Source organism: Gigantopelta aegis, chromosome 10 (genome assembly GCF_016097555.1).
Source record: "Gigantopelta aegis isolate Gae_Host chromosome 10, Gae_host_genome, whole genome shotgun sequence".
NCBI lineage: Eukaryota > Metazoa > Mollusca > Gastropoda > Neomphalida > Peltospiridae > Gigantopelta > Gigantopelta aegis.
The window spans coordinates 56,620,457-56,633,266 of record NC_054708.1 but is presented as its reverse complement, the minus strand read 5'-3'; the positions used below and the strand labels follow the sequence as shown (position 1 = coordinate 56,633,266).

Sequence of the window (12,810 nt, the reverse complement as noted above, 5' to 3'; positions counted from 1 at the left end):
TTATATATAACGAAGTATCATCAGCCAACAAGCATATATTGGAAGTAATTCCACACACAATATCATCTATGTAGATCAAAAATAGGTTAGGACCAAGAACAGAACCTTGGGGACACCAGCTAGAACAGTTTTAGACTCAGACTTAGATACGTTTTTAACGTGTCCATATACCTCTATGATTTCGGGCACGCCTACCCCGAGTCCGGCCTCCGATAAGATCGGTGGTCTGACTCGGGGCAGGAACAGTTTTAGTGTTAGATGACTGGTTTTGTAATACAACACGTTGCTTACGATGAGATAGATAACAATTTACCCTTTATCCCGACAGTTTCTAATTTGTGGATTAGACTCTTGTGCCAAACTCGATCAAATGCTTTACTTATATCACAAAACACCGCTCTAACTTCTTTTCCCTCATCCATAGATTGACAATGAATGAATGAATAAATGTTTAGCGACACCCCAGCACGAAAAATACATCGGCTATTGGTGTCAAACTATGGTAATGGAAACATATAAGGTGATGATCAACGATTCAACATCAATAGAAAAATTCAAGATATAAATAAAAACAGTGTAAAGAACTGTGCAAAAATACAAATACAAATATCACAGACAGATACTGACTTTTATTCTAAACTATTTGTGTTGTAGTGGCCATTCTCGAAGAGAATGTTACACCCCTGCACCACAGTGAGGTTACAGCACGCGCAGGGGCCATAGATTGACAAATAAAATGATATAAATCAAGTAGCTAATTAACGATCGAGTCACCTGGAATGAAACCAGATTGAAATTTTATTATAATATTGTTGGTTTTAAAGAAATTAAAAATATGTTTAAAGATATATTTTTCAAAAAGTTTTGAAAGATTACTTGTTAATGAGATAGGACTATAGTTCGTTAGTTCATGAGTACTTTCCTTTTTGTTTGATAGGATTTATGTTGGCAAGTTTCCAACTGGGCGGAAAAAATCCAGTGATATAATGATACAATGAACATAGAAAATAGATAATTCTTTAGCTAAAAGTTTAAGTAGTCTATTGCTAATAAGATTAGGGCCAGAAGATTTGGATACACCAAGAGAAGTTAAAATGTCCTCCACCTCCGTTTGTAGGAACGCGATTTCATGAAGTGAATCATTAAGTGAACTGACCACTGTTGGAAGCTCTCCTGGTGGGCAATCTAAAGTAGATTATTTTATTTTAAAAACCCATTAAAACAGGCTACATCCTTGGGATCTTCAATAAGAGTGCCTTCGATAAGCAATGGAGTTATTGTTGAACTAGCAGAACCGCGATTTTTTATATAATTAGTAACAAGTTTCCACCAGTGTTTTGATCGAGTATCAGAATTATTAATTTTATTGTCAATTTTATCAAAGTATTCCCATTTGGCTTTTCGTACTTCAGCAATTACTAAGTTTCTTGTTTTCCTGAAATTTGCCCAGTCAATCAGTGTATTATTAGTTTTAGCTTTATGGTGCATATTTTTTCCTTTTTTCCTTTGTCTAATTAGTCTACGAAAAGAAAGAAATGTTTTATTTAACGACGCACTCAACACATTTTATTTACGGTTATATGGCGTCAGACATATGGTTAAGGACCACACAGATTTTGAGAGGAAACCCGCTGTCGCCACTACATGGGCTACTCTTTCCGATTAGCAGCAAGGGATCTTTTATTTGCGCTTCCCACAGGCAGGATAGCACAAACCATGGCCTTTGTTGAACCAGTTATGGATCACTGGTCGGTGCAAGTGGTTTACACCTACCCATTAAGCCTTGCGGAGCACTCACTCAGGGTTTGGAGTCGGTATCTGGATTAAAAATCCCATGCCTCGACAGGGATCCGAACCCAGTACCTACCAGCCTGTAGACCGATGGCCTACCACGAAATTAGTCTACGAATTTTTCCATTCATAAAATGTTTATCCGTTGACCGAATTGTAAGAACTTTACATGGAATAAATGTTTTAGCTGAATCTAATGAAAAATTAGTAATATTCTGTGTCGATCGACACAGAATGAAAAATATTTTTCAAATTAAACAAATACACCCAAAGAGTTCTCTGAAATGCATGTCTCTTTTTATCATGAAGTCTATGACCAGTATGAACTACAACTGGGGTATAATCTTTACAAAAAGGAGTAAGGACATCAGACATAACAACATACAAAGGACAGGAAACAAGTATCAGGTTAAGAGTACTTTTACTATTTTGTGTAATTCGTGCTATTTTTTTAATTAATTAGCACAGTTGGAAGCGTGCACACAGGTGGTAAAGTTTTGTTTATTTAAATAAAAAAAAAGAAACATTAGCGTTAAAATCTCCTGTCATAATAACTTTGTTGATCCGATCATCCATGCCACAGTTAACCGATTCTTCAGTTAAATTCCAGTAGTAATTAGTACTGGATGGCGCGGTAAAAAGTGCCAAGTAAACTTTCACAATTATTGTGATTAAATTCCACCCAGAGAGCTTCCAGACAGAGAATATCCATATATTTTCTGTTTAGATATAATATTTTGTTTTAACATAAACTGCCACCCCGCCCCAGTTAATGTAAGTTCTATTCTTACGACAAGGTTCTTTAAATGCTTTAATGACAATATCTTCGTTATGGGTATCTTGGTGTAAATGAGTTTCTGTAAGTGCAATCACGTCATAGTTGTTCAATTCAGTTTCAGTAAGGTCACCTTTTGATAAAAGTCCATTTACGCTAAGTTGGCAGCCCATTTGATTTGTTCCACCGGCAAATTAACTCCCCCGGATGTTGTACTATGGCTATAATATGGTACATCCGATATAACGTGTATATCCGTATCTTACCACGTGTCTCGAACCCCACCGCCAATCACCGTTCATCTCCACAACAAAACTATATTCTTAACTAAACAACAACAACAACAACAACAACAAAATTAAAAAAAACTCGCTTACCTATTAACAAGAGCAGAGGTATTGTTTTCCCCAGTTGAAACATGCTGAAAGTAAAGTGAATTTTGACAAATAACATAAGAACGAAATACAATGACAACGTCATCAATAACGACAACGAAGACGACGACGATGATGACAACAACAACAACAAAAACAAAAACAGCCCCAAACACAACAACAATAAATAACATTTAACAGAAGCAAAACTTTCTCCGTCGGGATGGAAAACTATAGGTTTGACCGATTCCGACTTTTCTAATGTAGTAAAATAAATACATTTTACGCGTACAGTACTCGTTTGGTTAAAGTTCGTATCACTCACTATTCTATATATGTTCAATATGTTTAGACAAAAACTCTGAACATATTAATTAACATATTAATACAAGTGCGGTACATCATAAAACTGCAGGAATAATTAACATTTACAGACCTCGTGGCGAAAAACAAATGAGTAAGATTTCGGGACCACTTAAGATGCTGATACCATATAAAATCACAAACGTGAGCTAAATATTACTCTCCTTGAACTAGTCTCAGGGGAGTGATGGAGTGCGAGGGTGGTAGCTCGCTTTAAGCGTTGAGGTCTGCCAAGAACAATATTGGTAAAGAACCCAAATCAACTAATTAATTATGATAATTTCACAACAATACATGACATCTTCCTTTTCTTTTATGATTAGTTACTTTCATGATCAGTCATCTAACTTGATTTTAGTGTTCATTTAATCATAATAATTATAAAACAATTGGTTTCATATATTATACAATAAAAATCCAATACGAACACATATGGTATTGAATATGAAACATTACCTTAATTCATAACTGTTGTTGGGAGTCGCATCCAGTTGATCTATGAGCTAAGCAGGCCTGAGGTATAATCCGTATGAGGTTGCAAGACAGTAAATCAAGTCGCAGTCCCGTCTATTCCACTTTCTGATTTGTCGGTACTGCAAATCGATGTAATGAGCGTGTGATGAGTGCACGTGTAACGTAGACCTCCAACGCCTACGTTCAATGAACCTACTAGTGGGCAAGTGGGATAGACGAGATGAATGTTTATTTGAACCTACGTAAAACGAATACAGGTCCAATCAACTGCCGAGTGTATAATTTATAATATAAGTTTATAATAACGGTTCTACATAGTCAGATAAATATATGAATGAACTGGTGGAGATATATGTTTTTGCAATACATTTAAGATATGTATAGTATTATTTCGTATTATAACCATACGGTAGATACGTAATTAAAGCGACATTCCCTAGTTTTTAAAAGCGCACGTTCGCTTGAGAAGTAATGGTTAATGAGACAAGCGCTAGATATATTTGACGGCATTTCCCTGTTTAAACATCACAGACTTTAGCCCCTCTCTATTATAACCATATCCAAATGTGTGTTGCAGGTTTGTAGATTAACCAAACTTAGTGCCCAACAGACGATGTATTTTTTGTGCTGGGGTGTCGTTAAACGTTCATTCACTCATTCAAACTTAGTGTCCATTCTTACGAGCTGAAACTAGGGTCTGCGCCTTTAATAACCATATCGGTCCGAATTTATGAATCCTGTTTATTTGCCTCTGTGGTGTAGTGGTTAAGGCTGCTAGGTATTGGATTCAGACCGCGGTACCGTCTCCCACCCACAGCGAGTTTTACAACTTAATGGGTAGGTACACCCGACTTCTCTCTCACTAACTTGATTTTCGAACTTCATTTTCGTGACTTGTTTTAGGCACGTGGTTCCAGCCAGTGATCCACACCAACAAAGATCGTGGTCTATGCTGTCCTGTCTGCATATAAAAGATTCCTTGCTGCTAGCGGCAGCGGGTTTTTCTTTCGTTATATGTGTTCAACGTCATATAACCGTAATTAATATGTGTTGAGTGTGTCGTTAAATAAAACGGTCCTTCCTTCCAGGCACACGCCTGAGTACTCTGCAATGTCTATCCTGACCATGGGTTAATTGCTAGTTATTAGTGGTTACCCGCCTCGATGGTATAGTGGTTAAGCCATCGGAGGTAATATTGGTAGGAACTGGGTTCGCATCCCATTACAGGCTCGCACACAGGGCGAGTTTAACGACAAACAAACACAAATAAGAGTAGTAATGTCAGTTGGTGCTGGTAATGATTAATATACCCTGTGACACCGGTGATCACAAACAAGCATTCCGAGTGTACTGCTAAAGCAATACAATGCCATGTCTCATACCAGGCCCAACACATTTACGTTTTTATATCCTAAGTTCAGGGCCATGGCTGTATGAACAATGGGTAAATCACCAGGAAAGTTGAACTTGATCTGTAATTGTACATGATTAAAATACATACAAAATTCCATCTCAATATCTTAGGATATTGCAAACAGAGTCTGGAAAACAAATGTTATGTTTGTACCTCATAAGTTCAACGACCATAAGTCTGTAAATAAAAATTAAATTGCCATTAAAGTCATAGTTGATCTGTAACAGTTCATGGTTCATGCTAGAACTATACACAACATGTCAGCTCAATATCTCAAGCTATTGTGGAAACAAAAACATCCGGAAACTATATGTTGGACAGACTGACCGACAGACAGAGTGACGGATAGACGGACAGAGACAAACAGAAGGACGGATATGAAATGTATAGTCCCCTCTGTTTGGACCGGTAGGGAAGTAATAAAACACATTAAAGGGACTATTCTGAATTTTCAGTTTTAGTAAGACTTTCGTTTGTTCGTACCAACAAAATAAACACATCCTGCTTTTTTCTGTGTTTTAAAATACTATCTTACCGTAACATTCTTTAAAAAATAAAGCATAAATACATTTGTAAAGACCGTTGGTCGAATTGTGTAAAATGTTGATTTGCTGTGGGAAGAAATAATAAATTCGTACGTATGAAATTATTTTAGATAAAAAATCGATATTGAGATACTAAAAAAACCCGTTACGATGTCCAGAAATGCCACGCGGTTATAGAGATATTCGTATTCTAAACAAGGAAACGCAGTTAAATTGTAATTTTATTAATGTAAAAATATTTAGTTTGTGCCGAAAACCTTTTTAAAAATGATTACAAATTTAGGATAGTCCCTTTAAAAGACAATGCCAATCCCAACAGTTCAAAACACCGATTTGGTCCGAATGCATTAACTAGAACAATTATTCTTTTAAGAAAGAATCTTCGTCTTCTAGCTGTTTTAAGTACAATACTTACAATTTTGATTGTAATTAATGTACGTTTTTTGATGCTTTTATCGTTGAAGTTAAACGTCATGATTATAATGAGAAGAAAACTGTCAATGTTTTATATATTTCTGTGTTTCACTATGATCGACGTATATAAAAGGCGAAAGTATCAGACAATTAATTGTTTGTTCCTTATTTTTCAAAGATAATATAGCCATTAACGATAGATCATGCGCCATAAAATCCAGTGTTCTTCAAACATTAATTAATTGTTCTATCTATAGATTTTTTTTCTGGTTGTGCTAATGGTCATAACGAGAAAACAAGTGTTATTTTGTGATCACTTGTGTGATAACCTGAGACAATAGATGCGAATGTTTTGTTCAGTATCACGTTTTCGTTGCGAATCGATGTCCAGCTTGGTGAACAAATTTCTGAAAGGGTTGTTTTTATGGAATAATCACGTATATACCAATACAGGCACGGCGGAGCACGGGGGAAGGGGGTTGGGTGGGGGGGGGCTATAATTCTGAATAAAAAATATTATTGGTAGAAAATCTTAAGGCAGAGATAAATTTTACTTGTATAATGTAAGGAATTGCATTTCAGGACATCTAGTTTTTAAAATGTTACGGGGGAGCGTACTCCCGAACCCCCTAAAAATTTTGCTTTGCGCCCTCGATCTCAGTTAGCCTCCTTCTCCAATGTCTACTTGCTTCCGCCGTGCCTGCGATATAAACTTTAATAAGTAATGCAAAACACAAACAAAACTACAGCTGTAATAAAATCGTATTTTGTTGTTTTCTATCAAGAACCATCTCGTCTGTTGATTGTTGGTACGACCTTTATTTATGTGATCCAGATTTAGAGATTATACTCAAAGTTTTATATGTAATTTGGGTTTAAATGCCAATATTGAATGATCGCCATCAAACGATCACCCACATCAAAGGCCGTGGTATGCACTACACTGTCTGTGTGAATGTGAATAATAATAATAAGCTAAATAATACATATAAGCCAAGATACTACAGCTTTACGATACTATCACGTAAAGCGACAGCCTCAAACTTGCATAAAGACCTAAATATTCATTTTTCTTGTGACGTGTAAAGATTATACCTTGGAAAGAAGGAAGCAAATGTTTTATTTAACGACGCACTAAACACATTTTATTTACGGTTATATGGCGTCAAGGAACACGCAGATATTGAGAGAGGAAACCCGCTATTGCCACTTCCTGAGCTACTCTTTTCGATTAACAGCAAGGGATTTTTTATATGCCCCATTCCACAGACATTATAATACATACCACGGTATTTGTTGCACCAGTTGTGGAGCACTGACTGGAACGAGAAATAGCCAAATGGGCCCACCGACGGGAATCGATCCTAGATTGATCGCGCATCAGGCGAGAGCTGTACCACTGCTATTTTAATGCATGAGTATCTTTTATGTAGGCCTACTTTATATGTTGTTTACATCTTCAGTCATGCCAATGACGGACACTGGCGAGGTATTACTGTGTATAGTCCTGCGCTACCTTTATTCCCTGCAAGGCGCGGGTCCATGGGGTAGGTGCTGGAAGTGAGCATTTCAATGGTACCTTTACATTTCCCGTTAAGTCGCGAAAATTGCCGAACACTATATAGTATATGATAGAAAAGTCAACATTCCTTTGACGTGACGTCAACAATGCTTTGGCGTGACGTCAACAATGCTTCGCCTTAATATGCTTATTGTTGTCAAACCGATACTACGCACATTCATCTTAATATAATATAGTTTAACTTCAGACGCGTACAAAAAAAACCCCACATATTTATTTTAAATGTGTTTATTTGTAAAATATCTGTGCTTGAATCTAATGCTACCTAATGATGACATCTAACTGCTATGCTATTCTGTCGCAATATTGTCTGCAAACGTTGAGTTGATATATCAACAGAGGTAAGTGTTTGATTGTTTGGTTAATTATTTGTCCATCAGAACCGATAAGTAGCAAGCTGTATTCATTGTTTGTTTGTAGTTTTGTGCTTATATCCACTTAAAGTTCTAGCACGTTGTCTTGAACTCAAACCTGAGCTGTATAGGCTCTCTGTCCAGGACAGTGAGTTAGTGGTTAGTCAGAGAGAAGTCGGCATAGAGGCCTTACTATCTACCCATTGAGTCGATAAACTTGCTCGGGGTGGGGGTCGGTACTTGGGTGCGAACCCAGTATCTACCAGCCCTAAGTCAGGCTGTTTAACCACTACACCACCGCGATCGGTCGTAGGTATTGGTGTTGCCAGGGTTTTATATTGGACAGGCCACAGGCATTGGGAGGAGGCACCCACATTGTCAGTGAGTCGTGTTTCTGCTACATATATATCTCACGGGCGTCAGAAGGTGCCAAAATGTGTGTGTGTGGGGGAGGGGGAAACACGTTTTAGCACACACACACACACACACACACACACACACACACATATATATATATATATATAACATCGTTGCTGCTATAAAGTGGGGGACATATGCCCTCCTTGACCCTTAGCTGCCAGTGTATCTTATCATTTTACGTAGAAACCAAATCACTATAATCATGTTAGTCAAAAACCAAAAAGTCCAAACAAATTGTTTATAATAAATTCATTAGGCCATTTTCGAGCTAATATTTCCTGAATAGTATAGCAGATTAATATATTAAAAGCTCTTTCTTTGTGTTACAGTGCAACTGACAATACATAATCTAATGAGAATCATTAATTATTTTCTATAAAAAAAAACCCATGTCGTAACCTAGTCAAACCACAATCGGTATTAATGTAAACACCACCCAAGTCTAATACTACACGGTGAGGTTATAAACTACGATAACACTAAAATAACACTATAATTTGTTCATTGGAAAAAAGTTTTAATATCAAAGGTCTGATCCACAACATGGTTACACCCACTCACAACTACAGCAACAACACTGATCTTCCCGGCCTATTTCATTGCCAGTATTGCAGTAACAAAATGTACATCATGAACACAACGAAGATGTCAATAAAAATTAACAAAATAAGTTAACAAAAAGATCTCCATACTAACTATCCTCATAGCAAAGCTATCAAAAGAAAACAACTATTTTCAGGAAAACCGTTTCCCTTTTGGTCGTCCATAAGGACACTGCACAGTATCTTTGCACTGTTGACAAAGAGGTAAAACAGGTTTGTATTTTTGCTTTTAAAGGTCTGATCCACAACATGGTTACACCCCCTCACAACTACAGCACTGCAGACGCTATTAAATGTGAAAAGAGTTGTCATTTCTTAAGGTTTTGGGTACTACCAGTTCATTTCAAATGCCATGGATATCATCATATTCAATAATAAATACAGGGGTTATTTGTCAAACAAATGCAAAATATTGATAGAGTTGATGTCTAAATATTTAATTTAAGTAATCTTTTCAGCATAATCGGCTATTTTCATGTTTACTCTTTATGTTTAACATTGAATCGTAACTCGGTATTTCTAGAAGTTCGATTACGTTTTAGGGAATTCCCCTACAAAAATAGACTGGAAATTTGTATCATTCTGCTTTTTAACAGTAAACTAGCGTAACATTTTGAAGATTGGATTCACAAGTTCCGAGTAGTTCCGAATGAGTACGAGAACACGTCCGAGAGCATGTGGTGTCAATGGCGTCTTCCATTTACAGAGTAGAATGTCAAAAATGTGCTCATTCAAATCAAATAATATTACACATGTATTTAAATCAATTTCAAATGAAACGACATTCAAGGAATCGGAACACCTCGTCACATTCCGCTACGCTTATATTTCGTGGAAATGTACGAGGAGTTCCGAATGGCTCTCGGAAGCTTTTCATTTGGAACTCTTCGGAAGTAAAATTGCGCGAAGTGTTCCGGGTCTTCTGGTAACGAGATCTTGGACTGACAGATCTCGTGGCATCTCTCTGCAGTTGTTGTTTTTAGAGTCGACGAAAATTAGGATTGATATTAATGGATTATTAAATAAAACAGGTGGGAAAAAAAAAGGGTGGGGAAAAGGTTAAAAAAAGTTTAGGGTCGGCACCAAAAATTTAGGGACGGTCGGGTAACCGGAACCAAACAATTTTTTTTTCTACGCCTTAGTACTGCTTTGTTAGTAACGGACTATGAAGCGGCAGCGGAATTCGAAATTGTTTCTCCACAAAATGTGGAAATAACAACATAGTAGACACCGAAGCGAACTGCCATAAACAGAGGCGGGATCTAGCTCATTGGGCTAACACAACTCGCCACAGGTGCTTGCGTCATAGGATCGAATCACCACAGTGGACTAATTCTCTGATTGTTTTTTCCCGTCCCAACCAGTGTCCCACGACGTGTATAGCAATGGCTTGTCACTGGAAAAGTGCATATAAAAGATCCCTTGCCAAATTGCTACTAATGGAAAAAATGTAGCGGGTTTCCTCAAATTACCAAATGTTTGACGATCAATCATTGTTCTCTAGTGGTGTAATAAATAATTATTTATTTCCATTAATTGATATTTAGTTTTCCAACCAGTGCACAACAACTGGACAAAGGCCGTGGTATGTGGGACAGTGCATATAAAAGGTCCCTTGCTGCATTAGGAACAATTTAACAGGTTTCCTCTGATGACTACTTGTCAGAATTACCAATGCTTTGACATCCAATAGCCGATGATTAATTGATCAATGTGCTCCAGAGGTGTTGTTAAACAAAACAAACTTTTGATATTTAGTTTTGTTTTAACGCAGTCACAAAAAGTTAACTAAGACTGAGTCACCCGATCGCAAAAAAATAAAGCGTTTCTTCCAATATTTTCAGACTTATTATGTTTCCAAATACAATGAAACGTAAGTTATGCGACCCCCAAAGGCAGTATCAAAACATGGCCTTTTAAGACAGGTGGCTGCTTAATACTGAATAGTTTGTACTATGTTAGATGAGGTAAGAAAATAAAACTGTGGTCTCACAAGTCTCACACAGGTGGCTGTTTAATACAGGTTTTAACATACACCTACCTTGATATTTATATTGTATTGTAATTTCCCCCACAGCTCTTTAAATTGTGGTTGTACATAATTATAAAAATCATATTTCCATATACTTACCTTTTCTGACACCCAGTAGCCTATGTGTATTTTTGTGTTGCGGTGTCGTATTCATTCATTCATTTATTCATTCATTCATTCATTCATTCATTCCGTTTAATAAAAACAAACTATAAATTAAACTTGTTTATTTCGTGCATTAAATTGTATATGAATGTATTTTTGTTTTTGAAACGTACTAATTATTTCAAGACCTTATTTGTACTGTCAGGGGACTATTTGAGAATAGGACAAAGTGAAGCATTTCTGTTCTTTTGGTCAGCCATTTTTGAAAACGTTGCTTATTAAAATACAGCTGCATACATTAAAAAAAATTCGCCGCGAATTCTCGCATTAAAGGGACAGACCCTAGTTTTTAAACAATAAGGCATATTTTTTTCACTTAGACCCTAGTTTCAGACTGTAAAAATGGACACTAAGTTTGGTTAATTTACAAACCTGTATAAGTAATGTTTGATTTAGGTTATCATACACGGCTCTAACAGTGAAAAATATGCCTTAGTGTTTAAAAACTAGGGTCTGTCCCTTTAATAAACGTAAGAGAGTGACGAATCCAACTCCACGAAGTTGCCAGACTTTGCAGCTGATTAGCATGTCAGACGTACCACTAAATAAGTAATCACTATAAAAGAAACTTTTATTTGTTTCACTTCTTTTCAAAACGATTGTACTTAATGGAGTGTTCAGAATAGCTCCTATCGAGGATTCGAAATCGAATTCGAAATAATCTCTACCTGGGAAATTGAAGACTTTTAATGATGATGTGTTTATGAATGAGATCAAGACCACCAATATAGAAACTTCATCTCCTAGGTAAATGAACAAGCAATTTATTCTAAAAAGTGATTGAAATCTTTAAAAATGCTCGAGACTGTATTTAAAGTTTGTTTTGTTTAACAACACCACTATAGCACATTTATTAATCATCGGCTATTGAATGTCAAACATATGGTAATTCTAACGTAGTCTTAGAGAGGAAATCCGCTACATTTGTCCATTAGTAGCAATGTATATTTTATATGTACCATCCCACGGATATGATAGCACATACCACGGCCTCTGATACACCTTTTAATGATGCTATCTGTATGAATGCGATAAAGACCACCGATTTATTAAAACATATCTCAGGTAAATGACCAAGCAATGTATTCTCAAATGTGATTGAAATGTTTAAACCGCTCCAGTCTGTATGTGAGGCTTGGGACTTAATTAAAAAAGAAGAAAAAAAAGCAACAACATGAGAGAGAGAGAGAGAGAGAGAGAGAGAGAGAGAGAGAGAGAGAGAGAGAGAGAGAGAGAGAGAGAGAGAGAGAGAGAGAGGAGCATAGGCGTCGAAATCGAATATGATGTCCTGGGGGGGGGGGGGGTGGAGGGTTGCACTGGCCAACTCTGGACTGGATCTGGAGGGTCCTGGGTATGCGTTGCCCCACCATCCACCCCAAGTCGAAAGTAGATATATATAAATACATCCGAGTTAATGAATTTGACATATATGCAATGTAGGATGTTGCTATTATGAAACTGATAGATCCCCATAGATTGTTACATGTCACATTTTTAATATGTGTA

General features: G+C 36.7%; 1 protein-coding gene across 1 annotated transcript in view; it reads right to left on the bottom strand.

The window, feature by feature from the left end:
* The window catches only part of LOC121384538 (serine-rich adhesin for platelets-like), a 35,623-nt gene extending 28,141 nt beyond the window's left edge, over positions 1-7,482 (bottom strand). Inside the window, exons 1-3 of the mRNA XM_041514969.1 lie at positions 7,436-7,482; positions 3,760-3,896; positions 2,944-2,987 (exon numbers count right to left, since the gene is read on the bottom strand). Of these exons, the coding sequence (XP_041370903.1) occupies positions 2,944-2,986 (43 nt within the window). The 5' untranslated portion in view covers position 2,987; positions 3,760-3,896; positions 7,436-7,482. The remainder of the gene's footprint in view (positions 1-2,943; positions 2,988-3,759; positions 3,897-7,435) is intronic.
* Positions 7,483-12,810: the final 5,328 nt, after the last annotated feature.